The sequence below is a fragment of the Salvelinus sp. IW2-2015 genome, linkage group LG1 (assembly GCF_002910315.2).
Source record: "Salvelinus sp. IW2-2015 linkage group LG1, ASM291031v2, whole genome shotgun sequence".
NCBI classification, from domain to species: domain Eukaryota; kingdom Metazoa; phylum Chordata; class Actinopteri; order Salmoniformes; family Salmonidae; genus Salvelinus; species Salvelinus sp. IW2-2015.
In genome coordinates, this window is record NC_036838.1 from 24,188,901 (window position 1) to 24,207,079 (window position 18,179).

Consider the following 18,179-nt stretch of genomic DNA (forward strand, 5'->3'; position numbering starts at 1 on the left):
TGTTCAGTATAGATCAGAATACTGAGTTCTAGATTGGAACACAGTTCTTTCAAGTCAACGAGGGGACTCACTAGTTATAGGAGCCATGTCTAAAAGTAAACGTCAAAGGGAATTTACTGTGTGAGGAGTGAAAGGTGATGCTGTGTGTTCATACTATAAGAACAGCCCCGTCACTGGCTGATCAACACAGAKGTAGCACACACATTTCACTAATAATATTCAACTAGTACAAAGCTATCGAAGTTATGATACTGTCCACAGTGGAGATTCCAGTTGTGTGAGTGTGAGGGAGTGTGAGGGAGTGTGTGCGTCTCTCTCACCTGTGCAGCTGCTGGAGGGGGCAGGACTATCCGTATTGGAGGTGCTGTGGCTGTTACTACTCCCCTTCTGTTTCTCCTCCTCTTTCTCCTGCTGCTGCGCCTCCTCGTCCTGAGAATCCATTTCCCAGGAGCAAAGGACGTCCTCCCCCTCAGGCGACACCTCCGCTCCTCGCTCCCCCTCAGTATCCCATTTGCCCAGCCCCTTCGACAGCGGGTTTGGTTTCAGTTCCTTCAAGGCTGACTCCGGCTCCCTCTCTCCGTCCGAGGTGCACTCCCCATGTGGGGAGGCGGTCCTGTTCTGGCAGACACCCCCCTTCCTTACAGGACCCCCGACARGCCGCTTCCGATCCCGTCGAGGGCCGTCGCTTCTGACCGGCGCCAAGATGGTGGCCCTGGTGCCCTCCATGGCGCTGTGTGGCTTCCCCTGACTCTCAGCCACCCTCGGTCATGGTGTCACCATTCCCGCCCTGTTGGTGAGGAGTGGAACAGCCAGTTAGTACAGATCTGTTACAGATTGGTTACAGGAATGATTTATTCCAAATTGGTGGTGGTTCAGGAGGATACATTGGTGTGTTGCAACCAATCGGAGCGGTTCTCACAGAATACAGTGACCGTTCAATCGGAATGCCTTTTACAAATCGAGACATCCAATTAGATCCATGAAACACTTCTCTCAACGTTGTTTTAACTGGAGAGATAATGAAAGGCTTCCATGTAAAAGTGTAACAGGCACAGTCTCTTCTGGAAACACTTGTCATAAGAAGCTTTGACCTGGTCCCATTCAACAGGTCCCTCCACAGCTGAGACAGCCTCACCCAGTGCACCTCCAAACCAGAAAGACAGAAAGAGCCTCCCCACAGAGACACAGCATATGGGCCAGGTTAGAGGTCTCCGATGCGGGCCTGGAGTTGGCCTGCTGCAGATGAGCGCCAGCTGTTAGACTCTAAACAACTGTAATTGATCCAGCTAACCACTAACAGAGAGAGTGGAAAAAAATGGGGGGGGAATAGAGAAGTATGCAACAACAAAAATAATGCACCGACACACACGCAGTGTAACTTCTGGGTCTTTGTGTGCCAGAGAGGGAGGAGAGTGAGTGTATGCATGAGAAAAAAACGCACACACACAGAGTAGGCTAGCCTCCAGGTCCCAGCACGTGTGGGCCATGGGGCAGGCAAGGCTGGTGTTTTTKTACAGACACCTGTTGTTGGGAGGGAGAGCCCAAGGTCTGGGTGTCTGGTGTTGTCTGAGCTGAAGACGCTCTGCGTGCTGCGTGTGTGTATAGGGACGATCTGCTCTTGGGATCAGCCAGCGCCACTGACCTTTCCCCACATTCCCCACTTTCTGCTGAACAGCCATGCACTTTCCCCCACTGGCCTTGGGTGGCTGTTTGTGTGTGTGTCTGCCAAGTAGAAATAGGGTTCAAGGGAACAGACCGTAGGGCTGATTTCATGGGGGATCACCAAGTTTATCAGTCTGGTGCGTTTAGAAGAGGGAAGAGAGAATACCCTAAAGACATGGAATTTAAAAACGCCTCCGCTTTGTACAACATACACACTACAGAACAGCCTGAATTCTCTGAGGCACGGATTTTACAAGGTGTCAGAAATGGCCGATGCTTCAGTTGGTATCAAGGGACCTAACGTGTGCCAGGAGAACACTCCCCACACCAGCACATCACCACCAGCAGCCTGCATCAGGCCGGCTGGGTCCATGGACTCGTGATGCTTATGGCAAATCCTGACTGCCATTAGCGTGACGCAACAGAAACCAGGATTTGTAAAACCTGGTGATATTTTTCCACTTCTCAATTGTTGAGTGTTGGTGACCGTGTGCCCGCTGGAGKCGCTTCTTGTTTTTAGCTGATAGGAGTGGAACCCAGTGTGGTTGTCTGCTGCAATAGCCCATCTGGGGCGGCAGGTAGCCTAGTGGTTAGAGCGRTGGGCCAGTAACCGAAAGGTTGCTGGATCGAATCCCCGAGCTGACAAGATAAAATAATCTGTCGTTCTGCCCCTGAACAAGGCAGTTAAACCCACTGTTCCACGGTAGGCCGTCATTGTAAATAAGAATGTGTTCTTAACTGTGTTGCCTAGTTAAATAAAGGTTCAATAAAAATAAAATCCGTGACAAGGATCGACAAGTTCTGCTTTCCGAGATGCCATTCTGCACACCACTGTGCCATTATTTGTCTGTTTGTGGCCCGCTTGCACGATTGCTGCCATTCTCCTTCGACCTTTCTCATCAACGAGCTGTTTTCGCCCACAGGACTGCCGCTGACTGGTGCGACAKAAAAAAAAAAAAWAACATCCATTCTTGGTAAAACCCTAGACAATGTTGTGCGGGAAAAGCCCAGGAGGGCAGATGTTTTTGAGATTCTGGATCTGGAGCGCCTGGAACCGATGATCAAACCACGCTCAAAGTCACTTAGGCCCACTAACTTTCWATCGAACAGTAACCAAATGCCTGTCTGCCGGCTTTATATAGCAAGCCCAAGCCACATGACTCACTTGCTGTAGGAGCAAACCATTTTCTTGAATGGGGTGGTGTACCAAATAAACAGGACACTGTGTATATTCAGTCAATAAAAAAGCAAGTGCCAATTAAGATACATTTATTGAAGGCATAATATCAACTGGTTCTATTATATCGTGGAACAKAATCTTAAATACGCAGTAACCTCAGCAGTGGCACTTGCTTGTAGAAGCCAATGGCTGTGCAATGGCATATCCTCATTTTGTTAATTTGACAGATGCTCTTATTTCTCTAGCCATAACAGACACCTATTTTATAGTTAAAAAAATAAAAACTTACAGAATAAAATATATTTTTCCAAATGAAAAAAAGTTGCCAGCGAGAAGTGATGCGCATTTCGTGCCTCAGTTATTATCCAAGAGTAATCATTTGAAACGGGGTTCAATTTGGCGAGTTGAAAGACAATTCTTTCAGGGTTACAAACCACAATAGGTTATCTTTTCAATATACAAAATATTGGATTTAGTTTATTCTGACTGTTCTTTGTAATTTTCAAAATGAATGAACAATTCCATATTGAACACAGCATGGTGAATAATTCCGGCAGCGACATCCGTTTGGTGAGTAGGCATATGCTTAATGACACTGTCTATATCAAGTTTTTGCATATTTTCAGTGTGGAACCTGTCTATGTTTAGGGGGGTTATAGCCCAGTCTAACCAATTCTAAAAAGGCACTAGCCGTTCACAAGGTAGCTTAATCGAAAAATAGACTGGACTCAATTATTTGAAAACTGCCGCTCATTGTTGGAAAACATATTGACCTACTTCAAAATCAAAAAAAAATCKATTTCGAATTTTTGATAAAACTCATAATTTGGCAAGGAATGTAGCTTGTATATCCTATCCCATTTTATAGGCATTTATTTCTGTAGGCCTAACGGGAGCTTGTGTGCGCACTCAGCACGTGTGTGTGAAGGGAGCAGTCGGAACGCAATTGAGTGAATGGGACACGGAGGGGAAAGGGAATTTAGGGAGAAGAACTGTGTGATGCTTGGCTTGGTTTCTTTTTTGTTGTGCCCCGCAAATACACATGTACAAATGAAACACTAGTGAAAGCAAATTATGTTGCCAAGACAAAATTTCACTTGCCTGTTCGGGCAACCATAATAGCCTATAGGCCAATATGCACAAAGATGTCTGCAAATTCTCTGAAAAGGAATTCTAGATCCTATAACTCTAGATCCTAGTTTGACAGGTTGCACATCAAAATATAAATTCCCTGGATGTGTTATATCTGTCTCTTATACACATCTAGATGTGTATAAGAGACAGATATAACCTGGTACTAAATAGGGCTGTGAGGATACCAGTATTGCGATACTTATTAGTATCGTGGCAAGGAAACAAAACACAAAGAGGGTTGAACTTCTTTAGGAAAACAGCCCTAATGTTGGAAACAAATATGCCATCCAGAGTCACATTTATTTATTTTCCAAGCTATAGCTCACAATATTTTACATACAGCAGGTATGGACCCAAGTGTTCGGTCTGCTTTGCGTTTTCCTTTTTGCCATTAAAAAGAATTAAAATAATATATAACGATACTGATATTGTCCCGGCCCTAGTACTAGCTACGCTACCAATAAACATCCGGACGATACACGGAACCAACAGCTAAAAGGATATCGATCCAGGAGGAGAGCAGCTAGATGGCGGAAGGAAGCACTGAAGGCTTATGTCGTTGCACGGTCAGTGTAGGCATCGCTTGTGGGGTCTTCACAATGACTTCAGGTGATCAGTTGTGGTTTGCTGATGATATCACACAGTCACCACTGGTAGCCATCCACTCCGTCAAAAAAACAAAACAAAAAGTTAGTGAAAGGGCGGGAGTCGGGAAACGAGAGTAACCTTAGTAAAACTATGCCCTGTAACGTTACTGCCTATTCACTCAATCTGTTGCCTGACAGGCTAATGGCAATACAGGTTTGTTAATGTAATCTGGTCATCTGTATCTTCATAACTATCAGCTAGCTATGTGTGAATCATAATAATCTAGCTAGTTTAACAAGCAAAAACGACCTTAAACTAATGTTATGCCAGGTAAATGATTAGCTGTCAATTCTTTGTGGCTAGCTAGCCATTTAGCCTTATTGACTTACTATGGGCTTGCAATCTATGCACACTACAGTGGGTATTGTAGGCAGGTAAACGTGCCACAATTAACAATGTATTTATTAACGTATCAAAATAAAATATTGTAGTCAGGCAAACATATGAGATGCGAATGGGTAACATTTCGTTCCAAAGTCTGAGTTCTCCTAATAACAGTATTTCGCAAGTATAAGTGTGCATGAGTCAAACAACCCATTCTGCATTCAAACTAGTTACGTCATCAAATCTCAATTTCTGAACACTAAGRGAAACAAAGCCCATTGGCTGAACTCCGATACATAACAGTGACAAGATCAAAGAGAACCCATTCTCTGACGAATCAATGACTGACTAGACGAGCCGCACCGCCCGGAGCCCTTGGCAGTGGCTCATAATGCTAAACTTCTAAAATCTTTCCCAACAGTCCCCAGCTTTGGTGCGATTAAGACAAAGCAAAGAACGTATTCATTTCCCAGTGTTAAATAAGAGCAGCTTAGGCAGGAATGATTGAGGCTGGCTGCGTCATAGTTAATCTACGAGCTGGACTTAGAGCCAAAAAACTGACAGGAGAGAGGGAAGGAAGGATGGAGAGGGAAGTAGATGGATGTGTCCCAATGCTTTTAAACAGGTTCCTTTCCTTGTCACCTTCTCTTCACAAGACAGCGAATCCTTCCTTTGAGATAATCAGTCACTGATGATCTGATATGACCAGATTGGGTGAAGGAAATTGTGTTCAATCATTAGCTCAGGAAGGAGGGATGCATTTTATAAGTATTCAAACAAGCCCTAGGCCTTAGTTTATCATGTTTTGTTATGTTATTTTAGACCAGTGATCATGAAGGAGAGGACATAAGAAAAGGAAGGACAGGTGATGAGAAGAAGCCAGTGGATTAGACATAATTGGGACCTGCTGGCAACAGCCTTTAAAACAATAGAGCCAGTCAAGGTCAGAGTTGCCTCGTAGTTAGTCTTGTTCCCTGGGACTGGACTGTTTCAACACTTATAAAATTCATCCTAACTTCCTGGATGGAATCACCGACCTATGTAATTGGAGAAATGTCCACCTCAATACTTTCCCCAATAACACTCGCTCAGAGATCTGGGATTGCTTCAAGGGAGGAGAAAGGTAGGGTTGAATTGTACAAGCATCCCAACAGGTCTCTGCTTTGTTGAATTCTCTGAGTGGTTGATATTGTGAATTTCTCTCCACTGCACAAACTCTATCCTATGAATGCCCTTTCACCCCCCCCCCATCCCCTCTCCACTCCCTTCTCTCCACCCAGCTCCTGTATGCACCTCCCCCTTCTCCAGTGAAAACAGACCAGATGAACTTGTGCTCCTCCCTCTGTGCCCACTGAATGGGATGACCATTCACCTCCGACCCAGATTAGTGATAAACACACATTGTGAAAGACCAGAGGGATTATTTTAAAATGAGGTGAATATGCCCTAGGTGGACTCTATGGAGCTCTTCATCAACTATAAGCATTTCAAATGGGCAGCGACTTTGAATGGTTGGGGATTAGCCTACTATAGGCCTAGATGGACAAATTTGGCAAGTTCTTACCTGCGTCTATTACCCCAAAGATATAAATGCCACCACAGTGGTATACATCAGTCAAGTCTACACATTCTATATTCATAGGTTAATTTGCAATCTAGGTTATGGGTTTCTGTTATACAAAGTATGAATGGACTGGTTTACATTGATACTCTGTCATAAGAGTAAAAATTATCACTTTCAGAAATGCTTATACTAGGGAAATGTGAAAATGTGAAAACTAGTTTGACAGGTTGTGGGTGGGGGACAAGTCTAAATGCTCTTGATATCTTTGGGAAAAGTCACCGGAGTGGAAATTTAAGCTTAAGTCATCTGTCTCTGAAGGCAGCCGATAGAGTTTTTTTGGTGTGTTGCTTAAGAAAGAAAGAAAGAAAGAATCAACCAGGTTTAGTGTCCATATAGACAGATACATCTTCGTACTCCCAAAACACTGAAGTTCTAGAAGTTTGTGCAACATCCTTGCGAAATACAAAATACTAGCCCATCAACTTCAACTAGGCCTTATGCTATGCTTCGGCAGCAACACACAGCCTTGCTCCTGGTTTTCTAAACAATGAAAACATTGTGTAGCCTAAATCTTACTCCTCCACACATGACATTTGAAGACAAAATATAGGCCAAAGCCCAATTGTAAATTATTGAAAAGAGTTGGAATCAATGCGGACAGACCATAGCACTGACATTATATCCTGCTTTAAGTTTCCACACACTTAGCYTGCGTAGATCTATGCACGTGCGTGAGCTGATGGTCACGTTTTAGAGGAAAGTCCATCTTTCGGTAACATGATACCTCACTGATCCAGACTCGCAAACAGCAAAATTCACCAGGGGGTGACAGAAATMTTCTTGTGGTCTTCTCATTTGATGTGAATGCAAAATAAGAGTCTCATCTGGTCTTCCCTTGCTAGCAAGTTGGCTAAACACTGCAAGCTAGCTAACCTTTTAGCTTCCTACATCGCCATGTGAAATAATAGGATTTATAATTAATATGCCCTGGCAAATATTATTATACTTGCCGGTGTAACATATCAAATTGAGATAATGTTGTATGTTGCTTCAATGTACCCAGTCGCATATCAGCTAAAAATAGAAATAATCATTATTTAGTTGCAGAGAAAAGGCAGGTATCTCGCAGCTGTTTTTACCAATAGCATGTAAATCAGTAGTTATTACTTTAAACAAAATACATTTTTGGTGGCGGATTCTAATAAGGCTTCAATGTTTGGTTTATTGTTTGAACATTTACTGAGATTATATTTACTTAACAATGCAAAATAGGTTACTGTTAGGGCTAACGTTAGCAGGCTAGTAGGGCTAACTTTAGCAGGCTAGACAGATTTAGCAATCTTGCAAGTTGATTTTTAACAATAAATACATAAAGTAATTGCTTGTAAGTCGGCTGAAAATGAAATTAAAACCAGTAGTCATGAGTGCAAATGATTTTGTGGAAATGTAAGTTATACGCTTAAAGTCATTTGTGTTAGAGTTTACATTATAGGGAAAAGGCCGTGTTACTGAGTCTAACACATATTATGTCACTCCGGAAAAACATTTTCCGACATGATTTCAGCATTCTGATCGATTTCATGTCATATTTATCTAGTCGAAACCCTACCAGATAGCGCTCACCTTACTGCTGCCCCCCCACCCACTCAGCAACAATTATATGCTGTGTGCCTCTCCATGTTCTCACTTCTCATCAATGTGATGGCTCATTGCAGTGATGTATGACAGTGTGTTCATAGACGTCCAATAATATGTTCTTACCCCACATATGGTGTGAGAGATCGAGCTTTGTACTTGCAGAGAAATCAAAGTACAATTTCTCCATCCAGACAGTCATGTTCTTTTCCCCGAACATGGCATCTTGTAGTCTGTTCCAAGACGTGCCATTAGGGCAACATTGAAGCCAACATCCTCTACCATTGACAATGGCTGCATATCAACTGTACCTTATCGCACTGCTGCCAGCAACGGGTTGGATCTTACGGTYGCTCACTTTCAGCATTGCACCTGTACTGCCACTGTAGCTCAAGTCCAGCTTGCAAAGTTAGCATTTCACTTCGCTGCTGTCGCTGCCCTGCTCTCTGCCATTTTTCCAACTGTTAACGATGACATGCAGAGCGCTTTAAATCCGTGGCAAATAATTTGAAAGACGTCTATCTCCGAACATTACACCATCCTTGCGTTCGGTATTTGTTTAAGTGTAATTTTTCCCTTTATGATAATGATTGGGACCAGTTGGTGGTAATTTTGTGACTTAAAATAAAAATTTCATTTAAATGTTACACCCCTAGTTCGATGCACTAAAATTTGTTGCATAAACATTACATTTTCCATTCAACATTTTTATCCCAGAGCCGAATCTATCGGAGCCGACTTCTGTGTGCGCACGTTTGTAAATGATGGACATGTACACAAACTAGCCAGTTTATTTGGTACCGGTCCTGAGAGGAGTGGAACCCGCCGCTGCAATTGCCCATCCGTGACAAGGATTGAAGAGTTGTGCATTCCTAGATGCCGTTCTGCACACCACTGTTGTACTGCGCCGTTATTTGTCTGTTTGCGGCCCGCRTGTTAGCTTGCACGATTCTTGCTATTCTCCTTCAACCTCTCATAAACGAGCTGTTTTCACCCACAGGACTGCCGCTGACTGGATGCTTTTTGTTTGTCGCACCATTCTCTGTAAACCCTAGACACGGTTGCGTGTGAAAAGCCCAGGAGAGCGGCTGTTTCTGAGATACTGGATCCGGAGCACCGGTCACCGACAATCATACCATGCWCAAAGTCACTTAGTTACTGTTCGATTGAAGGGCAAAACGAGTGACCTGAGTGCCTTGATGCCCGTCTGCCTACTTTATATAGTAAACCACTGCCACGTGATCCATTTTCATGAATGGGGTGGTGTACTTAATTAACTGGCCAGTGAGTGAGTGAAAAGAATATATATATATTTTGGCACCGGAACTGAGCCATAACGGAAACTGGGTATCTACCACCCCACTATCAGATAAGGAGGGCAATGTTTGCTTTTTGTCCCCCAATTGTGAACTGAAGTTGAAATTTCACGATGAAATTTAGGAGCACAATTTCTAAAGCTAGAATCCTTCATTTTTTTAGGCACACTAGTGATCTTAAATTAAAATTCCAGGTCACACAGAAAACTAGTTATGTGCACACTCACCTGTCTATAAGGTCCCACCGTTCACAGTGCARGTCAGAGCCAAAACCAAGTCATGAGGTCGAAGGAATTGGCCGTAGAGCTCCAAGACAGGATTGTGTCGAGGCACAGATCTGGGGAAGGGTACCAAKWTTTTTTTGCAGCATTGAAGGTCCCCAAGAATACAGTGGCCTCCATCATTCTTAAATTGAAGAAATTTGGAACCACCAAGACTCTTCCTAGAGCTGGATGCCCGGCCAAACTGAGCAACCGGGGGAAAGGGACCTCGGTCAGGYAGGTGACCAACAACCTGGTGGTCACTTCGACGGAGCTCCAGAGTTCTTCTGTGGAGATGGGAGAACCTTCCAGAAGGGCAACCATCTCTGCAGCACTCCACCAATCAGGTTTTTATGGTAGAGTGGCCAGATGGAAGCCACTCCTCAGTAAAAAGGCACATGACATAAGAAACAAGAACATGAGAAACAAGATTCTCTGGTCTGATGAAACCAAGATTTAACTTGTTTGCCTGAATYCCAAGTGCCACGTCTGGAGGAAACCTGGCACCATCATGCTGTGGGGATGTTTTTCAGTGGCAGGGACTGGGAGACTACTCAGGATTGAGGGAAAAATMAACGGAGAAAAGTACAGAGAGATCCTTAATGAAAACCTGCTCCAGAGTGCTCAGGACCTCAGACTGGGGCCAAGGTTCACCTTCCAACAAGACAATGACCCTAAGCACACAGTCAAGACAACGAAGGAGTGGCTTCGGGACAAGTCTCTGAATGTCCTTGAGTGGCCCAGCCAGAGCCCGGACTTCAACCCGATCAAACATCTCTGGAGAGATGTGAAAATAGCTGTGCAGCGACGCTCCCCATCCAACCTGACAGAACTTGAGAGGATCTGCAGAGAATGGGAAACTCCCCAAATACAGGTGTGCCAAGCTTGTAGCGTCATACCCAAGAATCGAGGCTGTAATCACTGCCAAAGCTGCTTCAACAAGTACTGAGCAAAGGGTCTGAATACTTATGTAAATGTATTTTTTTAATTTTTTTTTATGTATACATTTCTCTTTAAATCCAAAAACCAGTTTTTTCTTTGTCATTATGAGGTATTGTGTGTAGATTGATGAGGGGGAAAAAACTATTTAAGGCTGTAACGTAACAATGTGTAAGAAGTCAATGAGAGTGAATATAAATATCAACACTTATGCACCTGAACCTTCTGCCTCCTYAATATCTGGCCTTAAGACCGCATCTCTACGTTACTTATTTCACAGACTCTACAAGGTGTTGAAAGCATTCCACAGGGATGCTGGCCCATGTTGGCTTCCCACAGTTGTGTCAAGTTGGCTGCATGTCCTTTGGGTGGTGGACCATTCTTGATACACACGGGAAACCGTTGAGCATGAAAAACACAATAAAAATACAAACTCAATCTACTTTAAAATGACTAAAACCAAATCAAAACTGTGTAGAAATGATAACGGACCTATATTCTTACAGTTTCTTGACTGTCCAGGTCGCTAACAATCACTAGACTGTCAAATTCCAAAAACAATGGATAGAGGACTATTRTTTGCTAATTTTGACAGCAAGAATATATACATTTTCAGTGCGGCCCTCCGGACATCGTTGAAGACCGAATGTGGCCTCCAGGGCAAAATGAGTTCYACACCCCTGGTTTAGACCATTTGGAAGGTTATTTTTCTCCCGCTTTGACCGTGCAGTGCGGTAGAAGCAATTGTTGTCCTTATGAAATGATCAACTTTCCCCATTACATCAAAGAATTACCATATACACTGATTGTTTAAAGCAAAACAACCTAAACTATTGCTGATGGTGAACCTGATCAAAATAAAATGTAATGTAGCCTAAGCCCCGATCAGCAGGTAGGCTATATAGCCGGATGCGAGTCCTGTCTCAGGCGGTTGGTTAGGCTACTTTATTCCAGTAAACACAATTTTCAACAGCGCATTTGATAACCTAGCAAATTACATTGGTTGTCACTCAACTAATAAAGCCTAATATTGCGCAAGCCATTTTACAAACATTTGAATGCTGAAGGTGATGCGCACAGTTTGACTAGGCTACTGATATTGCCTGGGTTGTTCYACATGCAAAATGACTTGTTGATCAATGACTGTCAACACAGTTACATGCTTAGTTTGACACAGAAGGCGAGAGGCAGAGGGAGAGGATGTCCAGACTCAGAATMTTTCAACACTCTCGGTTTGACCACCAGACAACAGAAAGAAAACAGTATGGCAGTGGAAGGGAGAACAGTAGCAGGTGACCCGACTGTGGTTTGTGACTATTATGATATCCAATTGTAGCGAAATCAGTTGCAGTAATTCCGTTACAGATTTTTTTTTCGGTAACCCTGTTACCAATTTGGTAACGGAATTAAGAGTTTAATTACTTAAAGGGATATGCTAGCAGATACCCATACACTTCCAGTCATTGCGCTAATGCGAGTTAACATTGGCTCGCCAAACTACCGCCAACATCCTTCATACTGAACTGAGAGACAAAAATGGTATCCATGAGTTCATCYGACTCTAGGGAAGTAGATAAAAGGTTCTCATTGCCAAAATCCTGAAGTATCCCTTTAATAATTTATAAACAAAATTGATATCAGTAAAATCATTATAACTAATTGGTAYGTCTAGCATGAATTGTTACTTCTGTGAACTTTCAAGATTCTCCCTCATGAGGGAGAGACATTTGAAAATATCTTCAAGATATGTGGGTTTTTGGTAAAAGGTTAAAAAAAAGGTGAACAATTTCTCCAAAATGATATTTTAGTGTTGATATTAGTTGGCAGGATTCATTACTTCAACATTGTGTTTTGATGSATTTCTGATACCTTTAAGGACTTTCTGGTAGATGTTTTCTTAGACCTCTTTTCCAGCTGTTAATACAGAAATCAAAGCCRTCACTTATGCCACATTTTTAAGATGGAAAATGGTTGAAAGATTTCCCAAAAATATAGACTCAGCTTTCATTTCACACCCAATTTAATATGCTCCTATGAACTTCCCCTGRTGGTCCTCATGGGTTCTTTTTGATGAAAATGCCCGTCTACTTTTAATTCTGGTAGTTAATAGTTCTCAAAGATGATCACAGCATCGTAGCACCATWAGGTGCAAAAACTTGAATTACCCAGTTGCGGCCCACTTTTTGGAGGCAGGCCACTCGATTTCGTCTTTTCGTTATATTGGCATCGAACATGTCACCCTCCCTAGGAGAGGGGGTGACCTTGATAATTTATTGTTAAAACGAGAGGCTGCCTGGTTCTTTAACTTAAAGARCCTTGCCCCCTTCGGGTCTCAACGTAGACTTTGATCTGAAGCCATTCTTGTGATTATTGTGACTTTGCCATTGTAATTGTTTGTAAGCTTGTGTAGTCTAAAATGAATCTATSATCGTATGCTATCCATTRGTTTTTRGTATGCTGTTCTTTGRATGRCAMTTTAATATTTGAGAATTAACCAATGATATTAGGCCACTCTTGGCCATGATTACAGACACCTGTGTGTCTTTTGACACTATATAAATGAGTCATCCCGCAGTGTTTGTGACTATACCGATGAAYACAGCTTGGCTGTCGAAACGTTGGTAATTACATTTTTGCATCTGAGCTCCTAGAGTTTGCGGCTCTCCTTTATTTTCAAGTTTTCTACTCCGCTAGCCAGCACCTCGCCTAAATAGGGGTGCYTTTCTTTTTCTTCTCAAAGATGATCTTACCTAAAAATATTTTACTCCATTATATTTATTTCATACTTTATATCTGGTTTTAATCTAAGTTAACTGAAAACTTTTTACCAATTATACTGAACAAAAATATAAACGCAACATGGTACAATTTCAAAGATTTTACTGAGTTACAGTTCATAAGGAAATCAGTCAATTGAAATAAATTAATTATTGCCTAATGTATGGATTTCACATGACTGGGAATACAGATATGCATTTGTTGGTCAAAGATAACTTTAAAAAAGGTAGGGTCGTGGATCAGAAAACCAGTCAGTATCTGGTGTGACCACCATTTGCCTCACACAGCGTGACATCTCCTTCACATAGAGTTGATCAGGCTGTTGATTATGTACGACTCTTCAATGGCTGTGCGAATTTGCTGGATATTGGTGGGAACTGGAACATGCTATCATTCACGTCGATCAATGTGTGACATGTCTGGTGAGTATGCAGGCCATAGAAGAACAGATCTTTGTGGGCTATACTCGGCCTTGTCTCAGGATGGTAAGTTGGTGGTTGAAGATATCCCTCTAGTGGTGTGGGGGCTGTGCTTTGGCAAAGTGGGTGGGGTTATATCCTGCCTGTTTGGCCCCGTCCGGGGCCACAGTGTCTCCCGACCCCTCCTGTCTCAGCCTCCAGTGTTTATGCTGCAGTAGTTTATGTGTCGGGGGGCTAGGGTCAGTCTGTTATAACTGGAGTATTTCTCCTGTCTTATCCAGTGTCCTGTGTGAATGRAAGTATGCTTTCTAATTCTCTCTGAGGACCTGAGKCCTAGGACCATGCCTCGGGACTACCTGGCCTGATGACTCCTTGCTGTCCCCAGTCCACCTGGCCATGCTGCTGCTCCAGTTTCAACTGTTCTGCCTGCGGCTATGGAACAATGACCTGTTCACCGGACGTGCTACCTGTCCCAGACCTGCTGTTTTCAACTCTCTAGAGACAGCAGGAGCGGTAGAGATACTCTGAATGATCGGCTATGAATAGCCAACTGACATTTWCTTCTGAGGTGCTGACCTGTTGCACCCTCGACAACCACTGTGATTATTATTATTTGACCCTGCTGGTCATCTATGAACATCTTGGCCATGCTCTGTTATAATCTCCACCCGGCACAGCCAGAAGAGGACTGGCCACCCCTCATAGCCTGGTTCCTCTCTAGGTTTCTTCCTAAGTTCTGGCCTTTCTAGGGAGTTTTTCCTATCCACCGTGCTTCTACACCTGTTTGGGGTTTTAGGCTGGGTTTCTGTACAGCACTTTGTGACATCAGCTGATGTAAGAAGGGCTTTATAAATAAATTTGATTGATTGAAGAACAGAGACATGTTCAGCCTCCAGGAATTGTGTACAGATCCTTGCGACATGGGGCTGTGCATTATCATGCTGAAACATGAGGTGATGGTGGACGATGAACGGCACGACAATGGMCCTCAGGATTCAAAGTGCCATTGTTAAAATGCAATTGTATTCATTGTCTGTAGCTTATGCCTGCCCATAACTCCAACGCCACCATGGGGCATTTTGTTCACAACTTTGACATCAGCAAATCAGTGCCCACAGGACACCATGAAACATTGGACCAAGACTTTAAATGTTGAGTTTATATTTTTGTTTAGTGTATATTTTTTTACATCACATTCTTGGGAGTGATGGCCACGTTTTAGCAGCAGCGGCCAATCGCTCCCACTGCAGCATGAATAAGTCAACCTCAGCAGACATGCCCAAGCCAACCCACAAGTCCATGTCCTTTCACACAGTGGTTACTGCCTTGTCAGACTGATGAGGTGTGAAACCACACAATGTGTCCTCACAGCTCTAGTCAGTGTGTGTGGTGCCACTGCAACTAAACTGCACTCCCCAATGAGCAATGAATATGAAATGTTAACAATGACTACTCAAATGCCAAAGACATGACCAAATGACAGGCTGAGGATAACTTCTGCTTATAGAATAAACCCAGACATGACAAAGTCAACAACTCTAGCATTGCTTCCACGAAAAGGCTGATTAGATGCTTATAGCAATACTAAGCTCTACAGTCCGATTAACTAATAAGTTAAGAGACCCTTATCACCGAGATGCACCCAGATGGTTGCTTACCTTGCTTCAGGACCACTAAATCCATAATAAATTGAGTGATGCAATTACACATCTAATTGGATAGATCAACACACTTTTTGGAGAGAGTACTATTCACAGACCCCTTAAATCCTGCTTACTGACACTGCTGGGAAACAACTGTTGCTTGCTAGTTGCTACCNATCACTAAGCTAAGGACCCTGGGACTAAACACCTCCCTCTGCAACTGGATCCTGGACTTCCTGACGGGCCGCCCCCCAGGTGGTAAGGGTAGGTAACATCACATCCACCACGCTGATCAACACGGGGGCCTCTCAGGGGTGCATGCTCAGTCCCCCACCTGTACTCCCTGTTCACTCATGACTGCACAGTTAGGCACGACTCCAACACCATCATCAAGTTTGCCGATGACACAACAGTGTTAGGCCTGATCACCAACAACGATGAGACAGCTTATAGGGAGGAGGACAGAGACCTGGCCGTGTGGTACCAGGACAACAACCTCTCCCTCAACATGATCAAGACAAAGGAGATGATTGTGGACAGCAGGAAAAGGAGGACCGAGCACACCCTCATTCTTATCGATGGGGCTGCAGTGGAGCAGGTTGAGAGCTTCAAGTTCCCTGGTGTCCACATCACCAACAAACTATCATGGTCCAAACACACCAAGACAGTCGTGAAGAGGGCACAACAAAGCCTATTCTCCCTTAGGAGACTGAAAATATTTGGCATGGGTACTCAGATCCTCAAAAAGGTTCTACAGCTGCACCATCGAGAGCAACCTGGCTGGTTGCATCACTGCCTGGTACAGCAACTGCTCGACCTCCGACCGCAAGGCACTACAGAGGGTAGTGCATACAGCCCAGTACATCACTAGGGCCAAGCTTCCTGCCATCCAGGACCTCTATACCAGGTGGTGTCAGAGGAAGGCCCTACAAATTGTCAAAGACTCCAGCTACCCTAGTCATGGACTGTTCTCTCTGCTACCGCACGGCAAGCGGTACCGGAGCACTAAGTCTAGGTCCAAAAGGCATCTTAACAGCTTCTACCCCCAAGCCATAAGAGTCCTGAACAGCTAATCAAAGGGCTTCCCAGACCCCACTTTTACTCTCAGTTTATTATCCATGCATAGTCACTTTACCTCTACCTACATGTACATATTACCTCGACTAACCGGTGTCCCGGCACATTGACTCTGTACCGGTAACCCCTGTATATAGCCTCGCTATTGTTATTTTACTGCTTCTGTTAATTTTTTTTACTGAACACGTTTTTTCTTAAAACTTCTTAAAGTGTTGTTGGTTAATGGGTTGTAAGTAAGCATTTCACTGTAAGGTCTACACCTGTTGTATTGGCGCATGAGTTGATGGTTGCCAACGTAATTAGAGCAGTAAAAATGCTGTGTCCAGGCACTCTGCGGTGCGTCGTGCATAAGAACAGCCCTTAGCCGTGGTATGTTGGCCATATACCACACCCCCTCGTACCTTATTGCTTAATTATAACACAGCACCATGCATTGTGGCCTTTGCAACCGTTAATGTGTTGAGTGGCAAAATCTAGGCCTGCCTCCTAGCTAGTCTAAAAAGACCCCCGCAGCCAGATGCGTGTGTGTGTGTGTGTGTAAGTAACAGCACACCCACCGGAGAGCTGAGAGGGAGACAGCGCAAGCGTGAGGGCACGGAGTACAAGGAAGAAGGAAACTCAATTCTCCACCAGACAGACAGTGTTACCCCCTGCCATAACAAAACCAAAGGGGGGAGCAGGGGTAAAAGAGGAAAAGGGAGCGAACGGGGGAGAGGAAGACCGAGAAAGAGAGAGAAATAGAGATTTAATGAATAAGAGTTGGAGTGTTTGTGGGAGTTGAAGAGGTATTAAAAGGAGATGAAATAGCAAGGAAAGAAAGACTGAGGGAGTGTATGAGAAAAAGTGAGGTCTCAAAAAGGGGAGTAAAATATGACACGCACACACACACACACTAGATAGCTGATGAGAACATAACAGCATCATGTCTGCTCGTTTCAGCCCAGTGTGGGCTGCTTCTCTCTGGTATCTGCTTGTGGAACAAGAGTTTAGGAGAAACAAACATTACCACAGCCGTTATGCAGCCGTTTCCACTAACACTACTCGATAGACGAACAAACCACAACTAGACCAACTCAAAACCTCATCAACAGCTAAAACGACGAGGGTTCACTTAAAGTTCAACCTTTAGTTGGACTGTTTCACCCTAGTCAGCCTGCAGACTGAATGAATGACTGACTGACTCACTGGTGGAATCTCTATCCCAACTGAATTAGATAAGACACTGAACAAACAGTTAGTGCTGATAAATTGTGAAATTAGATAAGATTCTAGGGAGAAATAAAAATAAAAATCAATATTGTGGTCTACATCTGTTTTTGCATAACTATAGCATATACAGTACATATAGCTAGCTYCAGCTTGTCATATTTAACAATAACTTTAGCACATTTCATTACAATAATCAAGAATCATGATTATTGAAAAAGGGAAGCAGATGGTGTAATAACACGGCCATAAAAATTGCTTTCTACTGTTTACACTTGAGGTTATCGTATCTAGTTATATCATCTCTTCCTCAGGTCATAAATATTCTGTCACCAAAGCAATGACATTGCGATGAAATGGGAACTTCAGTTAGTTACAGTCTGAAAACGGTCAC

General features: G+C 43.5%; 1 protein-coding gene across 2 annotated transcripts in view; it reads right to left on the reverse strand.

Moving 5' to 3' along the window:
* The window catches only part of LOC111963101 (peroxisome proliferator-activated receptor delta), a 36,346-nt gene that overhangs the window by 16,361 nt on the left and 1,806 nt on the right, over positions 1 to 18,179 (reverse strand). For both annotated transcript variants that reach the window (XM_023986328.2, XM_023986317.2), the window contains exon 2: positions 321 to 787. In XM_023986328.2, the coding sequence (XP_023842096.1) occupies positions 321 to 726 (406 nt within the window). In that variant the 5' untranslated portion in view covers positions 727 to 787. The remainder of the gene's footprint in view (positions 1 to 320; positions 788 to 18,179) is intronic.